At 30.2% G+C, this 23,570-nt stretch overlaps 2 protein-coding genes across 6 annotated transcripts; both read left to right on the top strand.

Moving 5' to 3' along the window:
• The first annotated feature begins 5,598 nt into the window (after nucleotides 1-5,598).
• On the top strand, nucleotides 5,599-10,109 carry LOC119611448. Its single transcript, XM_037967026.1, has 5 exons — nucleotides 5,599-5,693; nucleotides 9,064-9,278; nucleotides 9,338-9,517; nucleotides 9,587-9,814; nucleotides 9,880-10,109. The coding sequence occupies exons 1-5, from the start codon at nucleotides 5,682-5,684 to the stop codon at nucleotides 9,929-9,931; spliced, it is 687 nt and encodes a 228-aa protein (XP_037822954.1). The 5' UTR covers nucleotides 5,599-5,681; the 3' UTR covers nucleotides 9,932-10,109.
• Nucleotides 10,110-16,846: 6,737 nt separating this feature from the next.
• Nucleotides 16,847-23,409, top strand: LOC119611466 (monocyte to macrophage differentiation factor). 5 transcript variants are annotated; one of them, XM_037967055.1, is made up of 5 exons: nucleotides 16,847-16,983; nucleotides 20,333-20,569; nucleotides 20,631-20,821; nucleotides 22,764-22,932; nucleotides 22,992-23,409. In XM_037967055.1, the coding sequence occupies exons 2-5, from the start codon at nucleotides 20,399-20,401 to the stop codon at nucleotides 23,292-23,294; spliced, it is 834 nt and encodes a 277-aa protein (XP_037822983.1). In that variant the 5' UTR covers nucleotides 16,847-16,983; nucleotides 20,333-20,398; the 3' UTR covers nucleotides 23,295-23,409. The 5 variants fall into 5 exon arrangements, with proteins under 5 accessions (XP_037822983.1, XP_037822975.1, XP_037823007.1 ...); XM_037967047.1 differs by lacking the exon at nucleotides 16,847-16,983 and adding an exon at nucleotides 18,262-18,423; XM_037967079.1 differs by lacking the exon at nucleotides 16,847-16,983 and adding an exon at nucleotides 19,302-19,322.
• The last annotated feature ends 161 nt before the right edge of the window (nucleotides 23,410-23,570 follow it).

Raw genomic sequence — 23,570 nt, forward strand, 5'->3', positions numbered from 1 at the left:
ACAAACAAAATTTCACTATTTCATTTACAATTTTTAATTGAATATTTAGAAAACATATATTTGTAATTGTTGCAATGTATATCTATTATATAATCAATTATCTTTATTTAATAAGCAAAACTAAAGTTCATTCACATCACATAAATGAAATATATTATAATATACATACAAACTTATACTAAAAACAACAAACATACAAATAAAATCCGAAATCTTTTGACTTTTTCGAATTAATTATTAATTATAAACTGATTTTTTTTAATTTTAACTTGATTACTATTTTACAGAGTTTAAATAAAGTTTTGTTTTGAAAAGAGGACCTGCTTTAATTGCCAAAACTAGTAATTATTAATTACTCGACTTCAGACTTCACCGCTGGGACTTGTTATCTCGATGAACTTCCCCCATCTCGTTAGATTGCAATCCAGGGGAAAATATGTGCTACCAGTACCTCTAGTCTACCGGGACTATAAATTGGTGGTGTCAAAAGTATCCTCGGCCTTTCTTTGCAATGATTTCAGCTGTGGTCGAAGCAGAGATCTATATAATCTAATACCACTGGAACCGGTATCCAGCAGAACAGAGTTTGGATCTTTGTCTTGTCTCGGTTATTAAAGAGGTCCCTTCGGGATGCACGTAGTAGCTGTGGTTTAAACTCAAAATCACGGGAAGAGAATGTTGGCAAAATGACTGATAAATGGTGAAAACTATTTTTCCACAGAGAAGGGACTGAAAGTTAGGAATGAGAATAAGATACAGATATGGACCCTAACCCTATCATATATTCGTATGAATGTGTCGGATAAATGAGAAGTATTCTGGTTTGAATGGTAATGGATGTATGGTATCTTGTTCGGATAACATCATACAAATTGTACAATTGAAAATAAACTGATCCACATTGTTAAAAACTGGAAGACTATTATATATATTTTTCTCGATTCGAAACGAGGCACAGATATGTTCATATAATGTGCCCAGTGCGCCACTTTTGGTAAGCAGAACTGGCCCTGTGGGATGCACCAAACGTAATGTTACTGTGCCCATACCTGACTTACCATAGTTTGTTTACTGAGAGTAAGTTTTTGTCGGTTTACCGAATACGTCTCTAGGGTCTATTGCCGAATCAACAGGGGTCACATGCCTGTTATTTCCATATCACAAAGGGGCGATGAGGAGTCTTCGAACAGCTCATCCTGTGGTTGTAAAAGTACCACCGGAAAATAAGGCCGTCGTGGCAGATATTTTGTGTTACCGTTACATTATTCCATATGGTTGGTTGTGATTTTCTTGTCCAAGCTTTTCAATCCTCTAGTAGACTTAAAATGGTTTACATTTGTCGTAAACTTAACGTATTTGGCGGATGATGCCTTTCTTGCCTTATGATATGTTTCCACTGAGGCGTTTTGAGCAAATCTAGTTGATTTGTGCAAAACTAGTTGAAATCATGTAGATTTCCCATACATTTTTGACAAATCCAAATCTACTTTATCTACTAGATTTGATTTAAAACATGTCGAAAATGTATTTTTTCGTGTTGCTTATACAACACTGCGTTGTGTCTAGGATAAGTAAATACGACTATAGGCTATCCATTTAAATTGAATGTTTTCATCGAAAAAGTGACATATTATTTCAAAATAAAAAAAGAACAAATAATAATTTTAAAATTGTTGGCATTTAATAAATAAATTTATACAATTAAAACAGCAAGTTTGTATTATTAATGTTTAAATTAAAAAAAAAAAATATTTTATTTTCGTTAGACCTGGTCCACACTAGGAAACTTTTGTTAAGAAACTTTTTCATAATTCTCTTTTGAAGTTGTCCACACATAGAAACTTTTGTTTCAGAAACTATGAGAGTGAGAAGAATAACAAAACAAAACAAGTTTCCGAGTACGAGAAACTCCGTACCGCGAGAGAAATGAATGATATTCTTTCTCTTTCTCTCGCAAAATCAAAAGTTTCCCAAAAAAATTTCCTAGTGTGGACCGGCAGTTATATATGACAGGATTTGTTCGAAAATTCGAATCTCAAAAACGAGTAAGCTCAGTGGAAACACCTCGAAGAGGTTTACTCAAATCTGGTAGATTTGAAACCAATGGAAACATAGCATTATATCTGTTGGAAAAGAGATTCCGCCTATTTTACACATTCACCAATAGCACAGACTTCTACCTAAAAACTTTTGCTGTGATCTGGAAGTCGAAAATACATTACGGTTCATGGGCCCAATTATATCTAAGCAACATATGAACTGAACTTCATGTAATACTGCTATATTACTCTTTTTGTTTATTGTTTATTTTAGATTATTGAAGCGTGAGTAAAAAAGAGAGAATGGCTAAAGGTCCCAACACATACAATACTTTGCGACGAACTGCGGCTGACAGCTACGCAACGTAAAAAAGAGATGCCCAATCGTTGCGCCGATAAAGTATGAAAAAATAATTAAATATATATTAATAATATAAAAAATTCAATATTTAATATAAAAATATTTAATTTGAAAATGGTGTTTTTCACACGCACAAATCACAATTAAACAGAACAAAAAGCACAAACAATATTTTTGACAGTTTTGTTTTTGTTTTAATTTTCTCTTTCTCTTCTGTTTCAAAAGTCTCGTTTGAAGTTTACTACGATATTTATTCCAGTATTCAATGATCTTCCCAAAATACCAAATCTCCCCAATTACCCAGGGTTTCTCCTGCGATCGATCTGCGCTCTTATAGAGGACAGCTGCTATTTGATGATTCAACTAAGGCATTTGTAAATATTTAAACTTTGGCATCTATATTTTCTCTATTTTGATTGGAAAAGTTTCCTATCTTAAAAGACTATTTAAGGAGGTCCCGAAAATTGTCCAAATATTCTAAAACTGTAGCGGCTTCGGTGATGGTCGAAGTATTTCGTACCTTATGTTCGATGATCTAAAATGGTGTGCTCTTTCGATATACATATTAGTAGTCTAATACTTCCTCTCTAATCCTATTGACAAATCACGATCAAGTCTTAAGTGCCTGTACCCAACAATCGTGCTTCCCCAAGCTATGTAAATCGTGGAAGTTGGCAAGACAACGTATAAATATATTCTTACCTTTTCTTTATACCTCATTAACAAGCTTTATCAACTCCGACTTTGGTGATAATGTGGGAAAGTCGAAGGTGCAGGCAGCATAGACATACATATGTTCTAAATTTAAAGTTCATTTCGAAAAGAAGCGCAATAGATTATTTTAATGGATCGATCCTTTAGTCGTTCATCACCACGGTTTAATGATTTAGTAGATTTATGCTCAATTGCTGATAAGAGCATTTCATCTCTGAATGATAGATCTAGTTCATTTAGATAATTTAAAGCATATAAATATTTTTGTATTTATTTCAGTAATTTAACTCTTTAATGATTTTATCACAAGTAGAGAAGATCAAATATAACTTTGCTCATGTTATTAAGTTATCGGCCTTGACCAAATAGACATTACTTTGTTTAATTTTTCGATTGTATCTGAATTTGAAAATTAGCTTTTAATCTACTAAACATAGTGTTTTTGTTTACTCCTATTAAACGGTCAGTGAAATCATTTGATAGACATAACGTTGCCGATATTAATGTAGCAATTGACTGGTATTTGATTTGATTGATTCAATGAAAAACAAGATTTTTGATTATTATTTATTTGTGATTGTGATTGTGATACGCACGATAATAACGTTCAGTTATTTAATATAATAATAGCGGCTTATTTCTGTTTTATGTTTGTTAATTTATAAATAGAATAAAATCAAACAAATAAAATTGTTAACAAAACAAAAAAGACTATCTATGACTAGTTGATCACAAAGTTTAGTCATCTTATTATGGTAAAATGTACCTACCAACTACATAAACTCACATGTATGAATTTAAACTTTACCTACTATACAGTGAACATCAGATTGAAATATATGATGAACCTATGTTACAGCTAAATTTGTGTTATTTAGAATCCAAATTTTGAATAATTAATATCGATAAATTAGTTATTTAAAATCATCAAAATTAATTCATAAATAACGAAGATACATATGATGAAAGATCTCATAATTATTCGGTGCTATGTCAACCTTTTATTTGATATACAATATATTTAGGGAAGGAACTACTTGTTAGATATACAAATTTCGGAAATAAAGATACCCCAACAAATAGAAGATAATCACTCAGTTTTATCTCTTGAACTATAACGATCACACTTGATACTTCACTGTGCCTTGGTCTTACCACAGAGACGAGATGGTGAGATGGTGAATGATGCAATGCCGAAGCACCCATATTTTCCAGACACTCATTTAAGTGCATTTTTCAATACTACTGAGACGGCCCTGTTCCTCTTTACGCCAAGGCAATATCGTTACAGAATTCCCCTGGCGCATGTTACCTTAATGAAAGACCCCATCTTGGTGTGATTGCAATCCGGGGAAAAGAGGTGCTACCAATACCTCTAGTCTGCCGGGACTATAAACTAGTGATGATCATGCATCATACCTTTCCTTGGAATGATTTGACATGGGGTCGAAATAGAGCACCAAATAATATGGTACTACGTGTGGCAAGTTGCCCGCAGGACTTTGTCCTGGATGGTCTGTTGGTTGAGGTTCCTTCGGGCTGCGGGTAAAGGATTAATGGACTGTGAAATCTATAATTCGGGACAAGTTCGGTGCTGTTGCTGAAGTCAAAATTTACCTCACAAAGGAGTGATTGTGGGACTAAGGGTTACAGGATGAATGTAGGGGTATACGGGTCTTACTAGTCGGATGTTGTTTTCTATTGAGTGTGTAGGATGAATGAAGACTATATACTCCTCTACAAAAGAGTAGATTGTCCATTAATTTTAGCTGTTGCTTACATCACTATACAGATGTAGGCAATAAAAAGTTGTTCTAATGTTGTCACTCACTGTATGTAAATTGGCTTCTGGCTTAAAGGGAACTATATGAAGTGTTGTTCTTAAGTGTGTGGTTTATGTTTTTCAAACTTTATTTATTTTACAAAAAAAAAAAAAAGAAAATATGCCATAAAAAACATTATACACTCCACTAATTAAGAGGAAATACAATAAAAGAGAATAATACAAAACGTTTAGAATTCTTGTTTGGTAGAATAGATTTATATATTGAAATATGTGTATACATTAATATCGAGTTTTATCATGGTATTAGTTTGGTCGATCGAATTAAAAAATGATACAGGTATAACAACAAACACACATGCTTACCACTTATCATAGAAAGACGACAGTATTTTTTAAAATCAAACGAAATCATCGTAAAATAATAATGATCATGCTGATGATGTTGTTGAAGCTGTTGATAATATTCTATTTCTATCTATTCTATTTTATATTTTTTTAAATAATATATACATATGTACAAGCTTGTGTATATACTTGCTAGCATATACATACTAGGTATATACATACATATTTATACTATCATCTATCTATCCATATTTATCTAAATGTGGTAATGTATACGATAGCAATTTAGAAAAAAATCTTGTTTTAATAATATTTTGGCATTGGATTCATTTCATATGCAAATGACAATATATAAGGAAACAAGAAGTACCTTTGATCCGTATTTGCCAGTAAGAATTCGTTCGATTAATACGTGCCAAATAGATTCGGATCAAAAATGACACGATTAGTAAGTTTTATTTTCTTAAAAAAACCAACATAGAAAAAGGAAATTTGGAAATGTGTTTTAAAAAGAACAAATGAAATTTTAAAAGCTACAATAATGTGCAAAAATAATATTAAAATTTAAAAGTGATATTGTGAAAGGATAAAATGAAATAATATAACAATTTCAAAATAAACGGTTACAATTTCAAAAATATTATATATGAAACAGAACATAAATTAAACAAATTTAAAATATTAAACAACAATTAAATTGACTATATTTGTATGCAAATTAATTAAATAAAACTTCAATATTTAGACGTTAAAACGTTTATAAAACATTAACAATTAATCACTCAGACTGTCAAACAAATGATTAATGAATTAGTGCTGTGATTATAAGAAGAAAAACATATAAACTCAAAAGTTATACCCCCATATTTATAAATGCATAATAAAGTTGTTGATGGTTTATTGTAGGAATTTTGTATGGAAAATGTGCGTAATAAACCTAAAATAAACGATTGATATCTTTATGAATACAGGGGATAGAATTTAAACTGATACCATTAAAATAAAATAAATAACTTCCTTGTAAATAAAATTTGAAATAAAACATTTCTTTAAAATGTAAATATTCTGTGCAGGTGGAAAAGGCAATTTTATATAAAGAAGACTTATGTATATGTGGATTTGTTACTAAATTAAAGAGAAAGTGTAATTTTGAATGATTTATTTATTTTGTCGCTTCATACATAGATGGGATTTTACTTTTATTTAAAGCCAAGTTGATGATAAAACGTGTCAAAATTGCTTTTTAATAAAATATCGTTGATATTAATCCTTTTGAGTATAATATAAAAATATCAACGTATAACTTTATTTTCAATTATAATGATCACTATCGCGATCATATGGCACGAGGTCTTGTACCATGTAACATTTTTGGTATTTTAGACAGATTCCTTCACAACTTTATTTATAAAAATTAGTCTGTGTTCGTTTATATATTCAAAGTAATGGAGGACCAGCTGGACCGATTTTTTTTAATTTTCAAAGTGTATATCCTGTATATCCTGAAAGGATAGTTTGCACGTTTACATACAGAATAAATACCAAAAGTTGTATAAACTTCTAAAGACCTCAAATTTTGCTTGGGAAACTTTGTCATCCATATGAATATTTGGGGTAAAGTGGGCATGACACATACGGTGGCGTGTCATAATGTCCAGTGTCATAATGTCCATAGACCTTATGACACACTAAATTGTCCAAGAGCAATGCGACAGAAAGTCCATGGATTTCAAAGAGTCCATTTATCAAAATGCCGAAGGCCGGCTATACATTTCTATTTTAAAAGTGTCACAATGTCCATGGACATTATGACATTTTAAAAAAGTAACTTAATGTCCATATGCTGGTGGAGTGTCATAATGTTCAGTGACATAATGTCCATGGACGTTATGACATACTAAACTGAGTCATAGTGTCCATGGACGTTATGACAATGTCAAAAGTGCCACAATGTCTATGAGCATAATGATATATAGTCCATGAATTTCAAACCTAACTTTACGAAGACGATATTCGAAATACTTCAGAAATACCTCTGTTTTAAAAGTGTCACAGTGTCCATTTTAAAAATGTGACATAATGTCCATGGTCATAAAGTCTTTGAGCATAATGACATATATTCCAATGAATTCAAAGAGTCCATTTATAAAAAAAACTAATTTTGCGAAGACGGTATTCGAAATACCTCAGAGTTCAAAACACCTGAGCCAGGCCGAAGGCCGGCTGTTTAGGCCAATTTTTTAAAGGAATCCAAAACGCAACATAAATCAAATTTAGGAGCAATTCCCTCGGGATAAAAGTGTCGCTTTCCGAAATTCTAAAAAAATTTTCCAATACATTTCTGTTTGTAAACTAGCTTTAATGGAAGTGGTCCTTTAGATAGAAAACAAATATGAAAAATAGTGTAAAGTCTTCTGTGCGAATATTTAGATAGTAGTAATGTTATTATAACATATATTATTTGATTCTAAGACGATCTAGGCATGTTCGTTTGTCTGTTGAGAATACGATTGAACCTATAAGTGTAGAGGGAGCTATTTTACACAAATATGCTTTCTTCATTCAGTTTGCTTGGTATTGAAAATGGACACGATCGATCCACATTTGACCCTTGCCCCTATATAAGATCTCCTTCGGAAAATAATTTTAATACTTAAAAGTAAATGTTGAAAATTGACATAAACAAGGTTTTTATGAACCAAAATCTCTCTACCAAATTTCAGATGAATCTGTCATAAAATGTACCCCATACATAAACCCTTTTACAAAACGTACTTTATTTTCAATAAATCGTTTGAACACCAAAAAATTATTTGTTATTAGGATCACACTCTCGAATTCTCAAGAGTTCGGTTCATAATTAATAAAAATCCCACACAAGGCCTTCCCCGAAAAATCACCCTGATGCTGGTATTAATATAGGTATAAGATAAGATTTTAATGTTAGTTCCTCAAAGAATATCACATTCTTGCTTTATATTGATATTATTAAAAGCCAGTTTAGACTAAACCGCAAGTAATATGATCTATCAAAATTTGATGTAGAAGATAACGAATAGTATAAGCCCAATATGTAATAAAATCATTACACATTGAGAGAAAATATGAACGAAAAATTATGACAGTCATATGGCTGTCAAATTTCATTTGATTTTCCATACGTAAATAGTTTCGGTAACTTTCAGAAAGTTTGGTTTTCAAATATTGTCGTTAAAAACATTCTTTAAGTCTTAATTTATTCACAATTAAGTGAATATTGACAGAAACGATAAAAATTCATAAATATTGGGGTTTTATTCACAATTAAGTGATTTTGACAGAAATTAAGAAATTAAGTTATTTACAGATTAGCTAAAATCACTTAATTGTGATTAAAATTAATATTTATAAATACATATTATAATAAAATGATACGTTTTATTTTAAAGTAATCGTTAAGGTCGAAAAATTAAAAGGAAACTTTTTAACGTTATTAATTTTTTGTGAATTAAACAAAATATGTATGTTTACCTTTACTATAAAATGTTATGCCATATCTGATTTGTATTGTAAATATAATAATGAAATATGTAAATCCATCATAATGATGCAAATTAATTTACAACATTAAGATATAACTATTCGGCAATCTCCAAAACTATACATACATATGTACATAAAATAAATACACGATTTCATTATATAAAAACAAGATTGTTCTTTAATCTGTTTCTGTTCTTAAATAAAATAAATCTTGATTTTCCCAATATCACTTTAAATATCATTTAAATTTGCGACATTTGTTAAATAAATCATTAATTTTTATTAAAAAAAAACAGATCGTTTTATTATGCGCTGTGGTGTATGTGGCCGCAGATGTTAAACATCTTACAGACCGTAATGTTGATCTTTTCAAATATGATCCCAGCGATGTATACACCCTGCCCGAGGATATTGATGACGATAAACCTGCTACGATATTCCATGGTGATGTAATGAAGGCTAAAGTAGAAAAATTGCAAAGTCTCAGCGGAAGCAACAAATTCAAATTGGAGTAAGTTATTCCTGAGCCCAAAATGAAAATCGAATCTAATATAAAATTTATATTTGCAGTTTGAAGACACAGAACGGCATTGAGGTATCAAGTGTTGGTAAATTGAAGGACGATAAAACTTTTGTTGTCAGTGGTTCATATTCTTTCACCGGTGCTGATGGTAAACGTTACAAGACCAGATATACTGCTGATGAATTCGGTTATCACCCAATCACTGAACTTGACCTAGATATACCCGAGTAAGTTTAATGAAAAAAAATCTCTCTGTTAATATCTATTAAAATATGTTTTAAAATTAACAATAATAGTCCACAACCACTCGGTGCTGGTTTGGGAGCCGCCAGTAACAAATTAGCTCTTGATGACAAGAGAAATAGATTCCAGTTTTTGAAACAAGATTTAAATTTGGAATTAAATCAATCTCCAGTCAGAGGCAGCGGCCAAAGTGGTGATGACTACAGTTATTCCAAACTTGGCAGCAGCAATTTCAATGAATATGAAAGTCATGACAATGGTTATGACTATCATCCCCCAACGTAAGTGATGGTTTAAATAATAATTTAATAAATATATTTTAATTTATGATTTCTTTCATTTGCAGTCAATCTTTTAATGTGCCTGATCCATCACGTCAATACCTGCCAGTTCAATAAAATCCATTATCGTAGTTTATAAGTCATTTAACATACATTTTACCTTTTAGCGAATTCTTGCTGTGTGACAGCAAAACCATTAATTTAAAGGTTTTTATTTGTAAATTAAAATAACATTCACATAATAAAACCTACTTTAAGCGTGTAAAATAAAAATCAAAAATAGAAAAAAAATCAATCAAAAATGAATATTATTAAAGTGATATTAGAAATAAAATAAAATTGATTTCTATAAAAATATTATTTTTTTATCTACTATATTAAAAACAACTTAATAGTCTTTTTGCCTAATGGATAATGTCTAATCGATTTAATGTCAAACATTAGGTTGATAGAGTTCACTGAATGTATTATCATCCGATGTTCAGAAACTCAGTTTTCTGGTAGTAGTTCCTAAGAATTTTCCAATCAGCGTTCGTGAGGAATGTTATATCGGGAATAACATCAGTCCCCAGATATTTGGATCTAATTTCGACGAAAGTCTGATAACGACAAAGAAAGTGATCTTTAGTTCAAAGAAGTCCACCAAATTATTATGGCATAAGTTTGAATTGGTCAAATTACACTTTTATAAAATCAATGTGTCATAGTAGGACTAAGGCTCCATTTCATGCCTATGGTTCTCCTACATAACGCCCAGCACAGATGTGCCTTATTCATCACATCCTCAATGTGGAGTCCCGATTTTAATTTCCCGTGAAGGATTTCACCTGAGTACTTAACAATGACGGTCACCGGTATAGCAATTTTTGTCTTTCTTGCGAAAAGACATATAACAATCTTCGCCGGGTTTAAGTACATTGTATTCAGAGCCTCTTGGGTCCTTCTTTACAAGTAATTTTGATCCATTACCCATAGAAATATTAAGTTCTTTCTCGGTTAGGCTTCATAGGAGACTTGGTTAATCGTGGTTACGTGGCATAATCGGAACAAGAAGCCACCCTGGTACATACAGCCAGCGTATATTGTATCGATGGATTCACCTATATAGTGGACATTGATCGTCACTTTACATAAGTATGCTGTATGTTTTTAAGGTCTTCGTCAGGAATTCTGCTTTAACCGTGCTATAGACAATCCATCCCAAACTTTTAAGCATGAAGGACGAAAGGATTTTCGGTCGATAAGAATTTGGTATCGCATAACTGGGTTTTCCATGTTTCAGTATAAATATAATCCTTGTATCGTGTAGCTCAAAAATGCTAGTAGCCTCCCCCAAGATTTTGTGGCGAGCAAAACTGCGAGTTATTTTATTTTTTAATTAGAAATTGCTGCTTTTTGGTATAAAGTATAATTAATTTTGTTAAATATTTTGTAAAAAAGAGATCACCAAAAATAAGTTTGAACTTGCTTTTTTAGTGTTATTTTTATCCAAAATGCACTCACATTTGCACACCAGTATATGATTCTTGAATATTAGAAAAATCATATGACAAAGATAATGATATGAGACAAATTGTAGCCTGCACCTGCTACTCAGATTTGGTTGTAGTGTTCATTTAGTGCGTAGTCTTCAATATTGACAAAACTAAGATCAAAATTTTCCAAAAAGTACATACATAACCTCACACAGAAGTAAACATGTTTTCGCCCATGAAAATTGAAGAGTCTAAATTATCATTTGGCATTAAAATTGAAATCTGGGTCACACTCTTGATCATCAGAAGCAAAATATCCATCATCTTCGTTTTCTGACCACGTATTGAGTTTACATATTCGGAAAGTTCTTCTTGTCTACGAAAGTCTTGAATTCCACACTGCTTAGTGATTTTTTAATTAAAAATTTTTTGCCATATGTATATTTTACTACATATATTAATAATTTTAAATTCGGTATCTTGTGGTCAACCGACGTCAACGATTATATGGACGACAATATCGTCTACTTTGTCGTCAACGATTTTATGGTAGAAATATTGTATTTTCTTTGTTGGATTAACTGTTCGAATGACAATTATATTTTTTTCTTTTTTAAAATTGTTTTTGGTAAATTTAGTCCTTCTTCGTAGAGGATCTTAAGTATATCGTCCCCTAGTCTTCTTCCTACATTATGTTTCAAATAAACATGTTTAAGCTTTGCAGCTAGCTCAGGCCTGGTCCACACTAGGAAACTTTTTCTTAATTCTCTTTTGAAGTTTCCTTAATGTCCACACATGAAAACTTTTGTTTCAGAAACTACGTATTAATTGCAATGATTTGTTGCTACAAACATCAGCACAAACCCAATATACCCTCCCAACTAAAGTGGTGTAGGGTATAAATACTAAAAAGAATGATATTTTTACTGGGAAATTTTTGATTTTGCGTGATTACGGAGTTTCTCGTACTCGGAAACTTGTTTTATTATTCTTCTCATTCATACAAAAACAAATCAATGCAATTAAGGGCCCTTCAGACGATCACACTTCACTTACGACAAGTCTAATGAAAGAATAAAATGAAGTTCCATCAGTATAACAAAAAAGAGAATAAAAGTCGTATGATTTATATTTTTCGTTTTTACACGATTGGTATAGAACAATAACAAAGTAAGATGGAAACAGCTGTTTTACATTTTTTGGTATGTGTTTACATAAAAATGCATCCCTGATCTAATACGACTTGCTTGTTTTTTTAATCATTTCAAAAATGACTGTCAAATTTTCCATCCGTATTTTCTCTCAATGTGTGATGGTTTCATTACATATTGCGTTTAGACGATCCCATCCGTTCTCTTCTACGCAATATTTTGACAGATTATATTACTTGTGTGCTCGTGTGAAGAAGGCTTAAATACATACATTAATTAAAACATTAGCCCAATTCACAATCCCCTGTATTTTTGCAATTGTATTTATGCCATTTTAAATATTTCCTATTAATTGTGAACAAATTTTACTGGTTGCATTTGCAACACTAACTGTAAAACACAAAATACGCATCTGATTGTCAAAAATAAAAATTTGCTTTTAATCTTATGATATTTTTTACAATTTATAAATATGTATGTATGTCTAATAGAAATTTGAAGGAACAAATATTGGACTCTTTAATATGGGAGGCTGCCGAAGAGATTATCATGTCTGTTTTGTAAATCGATTCGGTTTCAAAACCGAGAAGCTTTTAAAACCGAATTTTGTGTTCTGCAAATCGAAAATTTATTGATTTTCAGTTGGACCGAAAATTTGAACGGATATGAGACATGACTCAGTAATTAGTGTCATGGAAATAGCCAAGAGTTATACAAGAAGTAAAAATGTATCTGCAAATGCACAAACTAGACAAAATTGTCATAATCTGAATCAATATAAGGCATGTGTTCCACCTAAGAAATTGTTTATTTCAGTAAAGAATGTCGTTGCCGACAAAATTTTTTTAAATTGAAAAACTTGAATGAAAAGCTCATCTAATATTAAAGGTATTGTTATATTTAAATATTTATTTTTATTATTATAAATAAAATTTTAATAAATATCCCATTTTTCCTTCTTATTTTTCATGTAAACGGTCTAGATTTGCAAAAAGATTTTAATTGAAATCTACTAGATTTCGTGTATGTGTAAATGGGGTATAACACTATTTAGATAACGTGATTAAATAAAAAATTCTGTTCCGGAACACTTTATATAACGAAACCCATATGAAATATTTACCCGGCTGGCGGCAGCTGACATTAACGTTATGGCTTAATTTTGAAATCCATTATATCGTGACCCTATATTCAAAAGGTGCGAACTCAATTTTGGGCAAAGTGAGTTTTTGATGCAAAAGGATTCCTCAATGCATGACCCACGTCTGGTATAAATTTGAAATCAAAAAAGTAATTTTTGCACTTTTAACAAAAATTTTTGTTAATATGCTATCTCAAAGTTAAATTTTTATTGAAGAAAATAAGTGCTAACTTCCATACAAATTTTACAACATTTTTTAAAACTTCAAATTTATTTAAAATTTATTTTGTATATTAACAAGATGAACATGTTGAACACAAAACAGGTGAAGATTAATAAATTGAATGTATAGTTTTTAAGATATGATCATTTATATATTTGTATATAAAGCCAGTTTTAGACTTTAAATAATGTTTTTCCGAAAAATGTAAAGTTATTTCAGAAATCGTTTATAACACTAAGATCTATAATATTCTATGGTTCCAATTTAGAATTTTGATTATAAAAAAGTCTTTAAATGTGCAAATTATGGAGTATTATTCAAAAAATATTGGTACTTTTTATATTCAAAAACTTTTCATAATTTAAAATATTTGTACTGAGGAATAGTAAACAAGCAGATATGCCATGAGTTTTTCTACTTAAATGGTGTAAATGCATCTTATTGGACTTACTGGTTTGACTTACATATATCCCTTAAAAAAAAAAAAAACATTTCATAAAATTATAAAATAACGCATATTATTAGAACAAAACATGCTAACTTAGAACAAATATTTGTTTTTTTTTTGTCGACCAAAAAGTGCTATCTTAAATAAGTCGCTAAAATGTGCAAAATATTAAAAATTTTTCATAGGTAAGAATTAGTAAGGATGTTAAAAACGTATTATGGAAGAAATATTGTCTTTTAGTGCAATATTTCACGAATTAAATAGTTTTTTTGCTTTCCTGAAAACTAGACTTTATTGATTTAGAACTTTTTGAATATAGGGTATCGATATGTTTTTATATACATATTCACTATGTAGATAACGTGATTAACTAAAAAATCTGTTCCGGAACGCTTTATATAACCAAACCCATATGAAGTATTTACTCGGCCGGCAGCAGCTACGTTATGGCCAAATTTTGAAAATTACTCCGCCGGAGTAGAATTATCCATTCGCAACAAAGATTCATTCATTCCTTATATAATTTTTTCATGAATTTGTACTCTTTTTGTTAATTTTTAACAAAAAACAAGTAAGAGTGCTATATTCGGCTGTGCCGAATCTTATATACCCTTCACCATAGTGTATTTAATAAATATCAATTTCATCAAATTTATATTTATTTCATTTTCCCGACTATATAATTATTATAGCAATAGTAAAACAAAATGAACAACAACAGCGCTAAATGAAATAACCACACAAAAAACAAAATACACAAGGCAGTAAAACCAACAGCATCCAAACATACGAAACTGAATACACCAAGAAACAAAAACAATATACACAAGGCAATGAAACACACAGGCATCCAAACATACGAAACGAAATTCTCAAAAAAAAACAAAAACAAAATACACAACGCAATGAAACCAACAGACATCCAAACATACGAAACTGAATACACCAAGAAACAAAAACAATATACACAAGGCAATGAAACACACAGCCATCCAAACATATGAAACGAAATACGCAATGAATAAGCAGTGTTGTTGTTGTTGTTGCTTATATCAAAACATGAAAAAATTGTCTTTTTTATGAAATTTTCAGAGGTGTCTCGGATTTTTGCTCATATCTCCGGTATTTATGGACCGATTTTGCTGATTTTAAATAGCGATCTTCTCGAAAGCATGTCTAACAGAATTATTGAAGATTCGGATCTCGCCGACATCTGGAGTCCTCTAAAAACTGATTTCAACAAACACACAGACGGACAGACAGACGGACATGGCTTAATCAACTCCGCTACCTATAAGGATCCAGAATATATATACTTTATGGGGTCGGAAAATTATATTATAGCAATTACAAACGGAATGACAAACTTATATATACCCTTCTCACGAAGGTGAAGGGTATAACAAGTAAGAAAGTATAGCCGGGCGTGGCCGACCATATGATACCATATGATATGAAAAAAGGTTTATATGGGGGCTTGGGACAAATATGGACCGATCTCGATAAAATCTTGTGAATAGATTTATATTTATATATTTATTTGTGCTGCATTTCATCGCGATATTAATGTTTATATGTGAATTTCGGACATTCAAGTCGTTATCTGAAGGGCATGGCCATGGGAGCTGGAGTCAAATGAGGCCCGATCTTTATGAATTTTAGCAAGGTCATCAAGGCTCTTGTATGAAACTTATTTGTGCTGCTTTCCATCGAGATATAGGTATATTTAACATAATTATGAGCTCAAAGGGCCTTTTCGGGGGGTTCTCTTCCAAGGGGGCCAGGTGAAATAATGGACCGATTTTTTTCAATAGACTTCGTCCTTGGGCCAAAAAAGTGTGTATATCAAATTTCATTGAATTATATTGAAATTGTCTCAGAAAATGATTCTAAGCCGATTGGTATAATTTAAGGTGGGTATAGCAGGAATATTTTTGTGTGTTAGAAACATCACCACAAACCCAATATACCCTCTTCACTAAAGTGGTGTAGGATATAACAAGTATGAGTGCTTTATTCGGCTGTGCCGAATTTTATATACCCTTCACCATAGTGTTAAATTTAAGATTTTTTCTTTAATTTTTCCAAAAAAAATCGCATTTCATTCATAAATGCTTTCCCATTTCTGTGACAAAAAAATTCAAAACAACAAACAAAAATACTAAACGTTGTTTTTCTTGTTTCCAACGGATTATTTAAACAAACAAACACAATGTACACACAAACAAACACAATCACACAATACTAATATTTTTGGACGAAATTATCAGAGGTTGTCTCAGATTTTTGTTCATATCTCCGTTATTTATGAACCGATTTTTTTGTCAGTTAGAATTATCGAAGACTGAGATCCCAAAGATATGTGAGGTCTTCAGAAAATTCTCGGAAACTTGTTTTGTTATTCTGTTTAATTAACTGTTTAAATTAACGTTTTAATGCTGTTAAAAATGGATTATTTTTATCCGTAAACAGCGTTGCCACAGCCAAAATATTTTCCCACCAAAAGTTTTACAAAAAAACTACCATAGTTGCTTTTTATTGTAGAATACCTAGAAGAAATTGTCGATTACTGATTACGCAGATACTCAGGATCTTTACAACACTATTTTTATTTGTGTTTTATTGTTGTCAAAGTGTATTAATATAGTAGCCTAGGCTACTCATTATCCCATCAGATAATTTGTTTAAAACGTAAAAGTTACAAAAACAACAGGCAAATTTTGACAGAAAGGTAGATGTATAACAAAAACAATTGCCTGTGTTTCTGCAGATGTTTGGTGTACAACAAGTTCTGTCGTCGCTTTATTAATACAGTTTGTTGTTGTGTTATAAATCAATTCCACTGTTGCCAATTTAGCTATTTTCTCGTCAAATCTAGCGATTTTTAATCCCATTTTGCGGGGAAAAATATGATTTAGCTATTAGCGGGAAATCTAGCGATTTTTCTTTAGATTTTAAGGCATTTTTTATTCATTTATATTTTGATAATATCGCTTAAAAGTTGCTACGAATGACGATTTACATATATGTATGTATATAAAAATATGCATTCAATGTGAATTATTTGAGTTTTAGCTGTGTGTATTATACTTATTTTGAATGTTCTGAAGAACATAATTAGGAGCAAATATTTGTGCGTAAAGGTAAAGTTATACGAAAAACTTTAAAAGGGGTATATTTTGTTGTACTCAATTAAAAAACGAATATTTAATTATTCTAGTCTTTTAGAAAATGAGTGATATGATAATAAAATTTACCATAATTCTAAAAATTAGTGAACATTGGAAATAAGTGACGAAAGGATCGTTCCATAAACTCCTAAAAATTTACAACATTTCTAAGGCGTATAGGGCCGCATATCGATATTGCAGATAAACTTCCCACAAAAGGAGTTTATAATAATAATCTTGGGTGCCCCGGTAGGCTAGTTGGTAGTGTGCTAGCCTGTCAGTCTGAGGGTTGTGGGTTCGATTCCCAGCAGAGATCCTGGTCTGCTACACTACAACGGTCGTATGGTTATCGTCACCCTGCTCGGTAAATTGTATTGTAATGGAAAAATAAATAATACTCTTATGCCGAAAATAAAGGATCGATCCATAAAGGCCAGCATTTCGAAATTCAATTTATCTTTACAACATTTCTAAAGCAATCTGTATAGGGTCGCATATCGAAATTAACCTCAACTTGACATTTTTCCTAACCCAAAGTGAAAATATTTAACATAAAAAAAGATTCTCTTATGTGTTTGTTATAAGATGTGTTTGTATCACTATCCCATTCCTACGTATGTATATAGATTTTAGCGATAAATCGCTGACTTTTTAAAATAATATAAAAAATCTGAAAAGTTTAGCTAGTTTTTTTTAGCTATTTCTTTTCATAATCATATAATAAATATTATTTTGACGATTTATCGCTAAATTTTTCAAAATGTCTTGAATTTAGCTATTTTCTAGCTATTTTTCAGTCGACTTTAGCGATATTTTTGGGAAAAAAGTTGGCAACAGTGATCAATTCACTGAAAAAATCTCAAAAAGAAAACAATTCTATAAAACAACGGTAAAAGTTTAGAAAATATGTTGCTACAAAAAGTGATCGAATATGGTGGAGAACACGGTTTGCAATAAGTGCATATAGATTGTGATATTTATAATAAGATTTGTGAAGACAGGTGAATTGAAAAACATCCCCAAAAATATTTAGCTAATTAAATATAGTCTGTCTAGCTATTAAAACAAATCCGTACGGCTTCGCACGCATGTTCATACACACACACACGTTTATAAGAACAAGCAGAAACTGTGACTTTGTACAGCACGTCCTCGAATGACGGCTGTAATTGAATTTACAATAATTAAAGTATAAATTTACTAATATTTCGTACATTGTACCGCTTGCATAATTACAAAAAGGTTATTTCAAAGACTCATTTCTTAATCTAGACACATCCACTTAATTTTATCCTATATACCTATTTATTGAAGAAGTAAAAACATTTGTCGGTATAATTACAAGCTTTTAGCACGCTATTTCGTTAGTGAAACTATAGTTTAATATACATAATTTAATTTTAATTATTAATATTTTCCACATGAAATGGTTTATTTTCTAAAAAGTCCAATTTAAGAATTATCCATTTGCTTTTCCAGTGATGTGCATATTATAAGTTAATGTTTTACAAAAGATCATTCCTTTATTGAATAAAGTTTATTCTGAAGGCTATGTTATATCAAACCAGAAAAAATAATCCTAGGCCTCCATCTTGACTGTTGTGCGCTCCTTTTGCATTATCTCTGGTGGGAATTAAAACTGCAACCTCCGGTCTGACAAACTAGAACATTTGCTACTAACTTAGCGGAGTCACACTATCTATGTTATTTAATTTCTATATTGTAACCATGGTGTGAATACAATTTTTATAAAAATCGTGTTAAAGAAATAGTAAAGTCAACATTTTTATCATACTTTTTATTGTTATTCATAAAGTTCATTATCGCACAGGATGATTCGATTCCTTCAGCTACACCTATTGCATAGGCCGCCTAACAAATTACCTGTTTGACTTCATAGGTATAATATGTAACTACATTCATATATACATATGTATGTGTGTAGAAAGAAAGAATATTAATATTTTTTTTAATTACTAATACTCGCAATATGTCTTTTTAATTTATTCGTTTAAAATAAAATAATTTGCGAATAACATAGTCATATAAAAACAAACATGTATGTTTACATAGGTACACTGAAGAAAATATTAGCAGGAATGAATAAATACATATTTATGTTTATTTATTTCTTTATTTAACCAATAGAATAAACTAATTTTGATGTTCTTCAGAAAACAATTTAATTGAATCTCATTTGAAATTAAGAAAATACCTACAGCTTGATTTAAAAAAATTTTAAGAAAATACAAACACAATAGATGTACATAATTTTTATCAGTGTATACATATGAATATACATTAAACATATAAAATGTTTTTGTATTATAAATTCTAGACATGCATATTTAATTTACTGTATTTTGCTCAATTGTCGCTATTTGGATTATATCAATAATAAGTATGTACATATATATTAAAAATAAATACAAATTAATAAAAAGTTGTAAAAATAAGCGGTTTACCCAAATAATAACAATAACATAAAGATTTAATGATACTTGGCGTTATCGCTGGTGTTAGCAGTAGTAGTAGTACTACTGTTTGCGATAAGAAAATACAATTTGCAAATACAATACAAAATCCGCCAAAGTGTTTGTTCTACTTGTATGTACTTTAAACCTAATATTATTCAACGGCTACCACCTTGTTATTATTAGTCTATGATATCTGGACATCCATTTAAAATATTATCAATTAATATTGAACAATATATGTATGCCTGGATTTTCTTGTATGTGTACACAAGCAAAACCATTTTCTGTATATGACTGACTATTCATTCATTCTATGAATGCCTCTTAGCAAGCTCAAGTGTGTGAGTGACACAATGTCGTCGTCTATTGTTATACTTATTTGTATTATTTAATTTGAATTTTATTAATTTACATGTACTTTTTCCATTTACAGGAGCTTCACAGTCGTCTCGCATTGTGCATTAAGATCAAGAGGGGATAATATACAAATAGTTTCGCCATGAAAGGCGTCATACAAGAAGTACAAAACAAATACTCATTTTTAGATAATTTACTAACAAACTTTTGGAAGTCATGGATCAAGTCGAATTTAACGTTCAAATTGCAATTGAAAAATATTAAATGGAAGAATGAAAAAGCAAAACCTGGATTTGCTTACAAGCCAACTGAGGTATTGTACAAAATAATATTAAATATTATTTGTAATAAAAATTTGTCTTTACTTTCAAAAGATTGAGCAATTGGCCAATGTTATAACGCATGGCATCTGGATAATACCGGCTTTGCTGTGTCAATATAAACTTTTTGAACGTTCAAAATCATCTAGTCAGTATTTGGTGTCTTGGGTATATGGTAGTGCTCTCACCCTACTTTTTACTGTATCATCATGTTTTCATTGTTCCTGTTATTGTACAGAACACGAGTAAGTAAATGGATGTATTTACTTTAAATTACTTAGTATTTTATTATAGATATACAGACCATATTTCAAATTGGCCATATGTGATCAATAGACTATCAAGTTAAGTGCCAACATAATTATCATTGATCTACCAAAGTTTTATGATATTAATATCACTTATAATAGTTTCGGATAAGATAACAATGTGACCAAAATTCAATATACATATAAAAATAAGTATGTATGAGAAATAACAAGTGAATAATTAGGGTCTGAAATCGCCATCTGCTTAATATTATTTTTATAACACTATCCAACAAAAAATTTAATTGCATTACACAGAAAACAAGTATAACTTTTAATTTTTAAATGAATTGTTTTCATTAACTAAATTATTCTAGTTCTAATTTAATCACAAGTTCTAAAAAATGTCCACTTAATTAAACTTGCCGGAAAAATGACATGTTTTATTGAACACATGAATACAAATAAATATACTTTTTATTCCATAAATATAATAAGCAACAATAGGATCAAAAGAATTTAAGAATTACGTCAGTTACACTGCATTTTTTTAATATAACAATTTATTCAACTGCAATTCATAAACATAAATACTTAAAATAAATATTTATGACTTCAAATCGAACAAGGTATAATGCTAACTTCATTGACCGCTCGTCTCATTTAAAGCTACATGGCTATGTGCCGAATTATTTCATTGGCAGAATCCCCTTTTATGGCAAACTTGAAGTATTTTTTGAAGTCTAAAAAAGTTTCGTGATTACAATGCAAGGTAAGTTTCTGCGTTCCAAGATAAAAAAGTGTCAGAATTGTTACTTGTTTTATATACATACGTAATGTTTAAATTGTATACAAATATGTGTTGAAATCAATATACATCCCTAGACATTGAATTATTTAATTTGAATTAAAATAAATCTTTACCACGGGAGTCGAACAACATCTTTTTTATGTTAACACTAAGATAATACAATTAATATGTTACAGTGATTTATATATCGCTGATTATTAACTACTTAAAGGGCCATATCTGACAATCATCGGTTTCGACAATTAATAAACGCTTGTTTGATGTTTGTTTTTAATATTTTTGCATTGCAGTGAAAAAAAATAAAAGTTCCATATACATAGATACAACAATAGTATTTTAACAAAAATGAAATACATACATATGTTTTAAAAGTTTTTATTTGCTTTGTTATTTAATTAAGAGCGGGTTTTTGAGATGGTAATCAAATGCCAATTAATAATCAGATTAATTAATCTAAAAATAAATTTAATCTTATGTTAATCCCCTTTGATGTTTTTGAGTACAAGATTAAACTTCGCAGTGTTGCCATACAAAACAACAGAAAACTTCACTGTTTGTTATCAAAACAATGCATATTTTATAAAAAAGAAGAAGACAATTGTAAATTTAATATGAAAATTAATGAAAACTTAAATTAAAAACAAAAAAATGTATTTTGAAGTGTCCATAATTTATACTAATCAATAAATAGAACATTTTAATGTTTATATTTATAAAAATTTTATTAATTTTTTTGCATCAGCTGTTTACACTTTTGCATTTCGTGCTTAAGATTAAACCACATCCATTGGGCGCTTAAACTTGCAAACAAAATTAACTAATTGAGTACTCAAAAACATCTTTCGAGGATTAGTTTTAATTTAATCGCTAATCTTTCACCTAAAGATTGGCCCTAAATGATACAAATTTTACAAACTGAATTTTCGACCACTTTAAGTAGAAACTAAAAGCATTTCTTGGATTCATAAAATTTAAAATATGTTGACGTGTTTCGTAATATTTAATCTTTCGTAAAATGAAGCATGTATTCGGAGACTAACAGGTGTAAATTTTGTGTTTTAATTAACTACTAGATTTTCGTTTTATATAATACTTTGTATCTTTTTCATATTTGCATTATAATTTTAGCGGAGTTAAAAATGTTTTACATCGATGTGATCGAGCAATGATATATATTTTTATAGCAGCTTCATATTTTCCATGGCTAATGTTGGAAAATCCTGATCACTCTGTTGTACTGAGCAGTATGGAATGGATCATTTGGTTAATGGCAGCCAGCGGCATCGCCTATCAACAGGTAGTTCAAATATATTTCCATATCACCTTTTCAGTTTGTAAATAATCTTCTCTTTTTAGATATTTCATGAGCGCTTTAAGTGTTTAGAAACCTGCTTTTATATCTTGATGGGATTGGGTCCGGCACTAGTGGTTTTTTGTACTGGCCATGAATTTCGTGGCATGAACGAGTTAAAGTTGGGAGGCTTCTTCTATATAATAGGAATATGTTTTTTTAAATCGGATGGTGTCATACCCATGGCTCATGCCATATGGCATTTGTTTGTAGTTCTGGCATCGGGTCTACATTATTATGCCATATTGGCTAATTTGTACCCAGCCACATTAGAGTCTTCGATTATAACACATGATGAAATCTTGTAGTGCTAAATGTTACTTAATTTATGGTGATGTATTTAGTTTTAGTTTATTTGAATGGCGTTTAATTTATGTTCTTGGAAAGATTGCATATTATTTTATTTTTTTTTTTTAAACCGAATTTATTATTTATCGAATATTTGTTATTATTTTTGTTTATAATATGTCTTCAGATTTGGCTTCCGTTTCAATATGAATCAAATAAGATAGGGGAAGGGGTATACGAAATCGTACATATATATATATATATATATATATATATATATATATATATATATATAT

This window comes from Lucilia sericata, unplaced genomic scaffold, assembly GCF_015586225.1.
Source record: "Lucilia sericata isolate MDLA Ls3-8-SP2 unplaced genomic scaffold, ASM1558622v1 Contig000031F_arrow, whole genome shotgun sequence".
NCBI lineage: Eukaryota > Metazoa > Arthropoda > Insecta > Diptera > Calliphoridae > Lucilia > Lucilia sericata.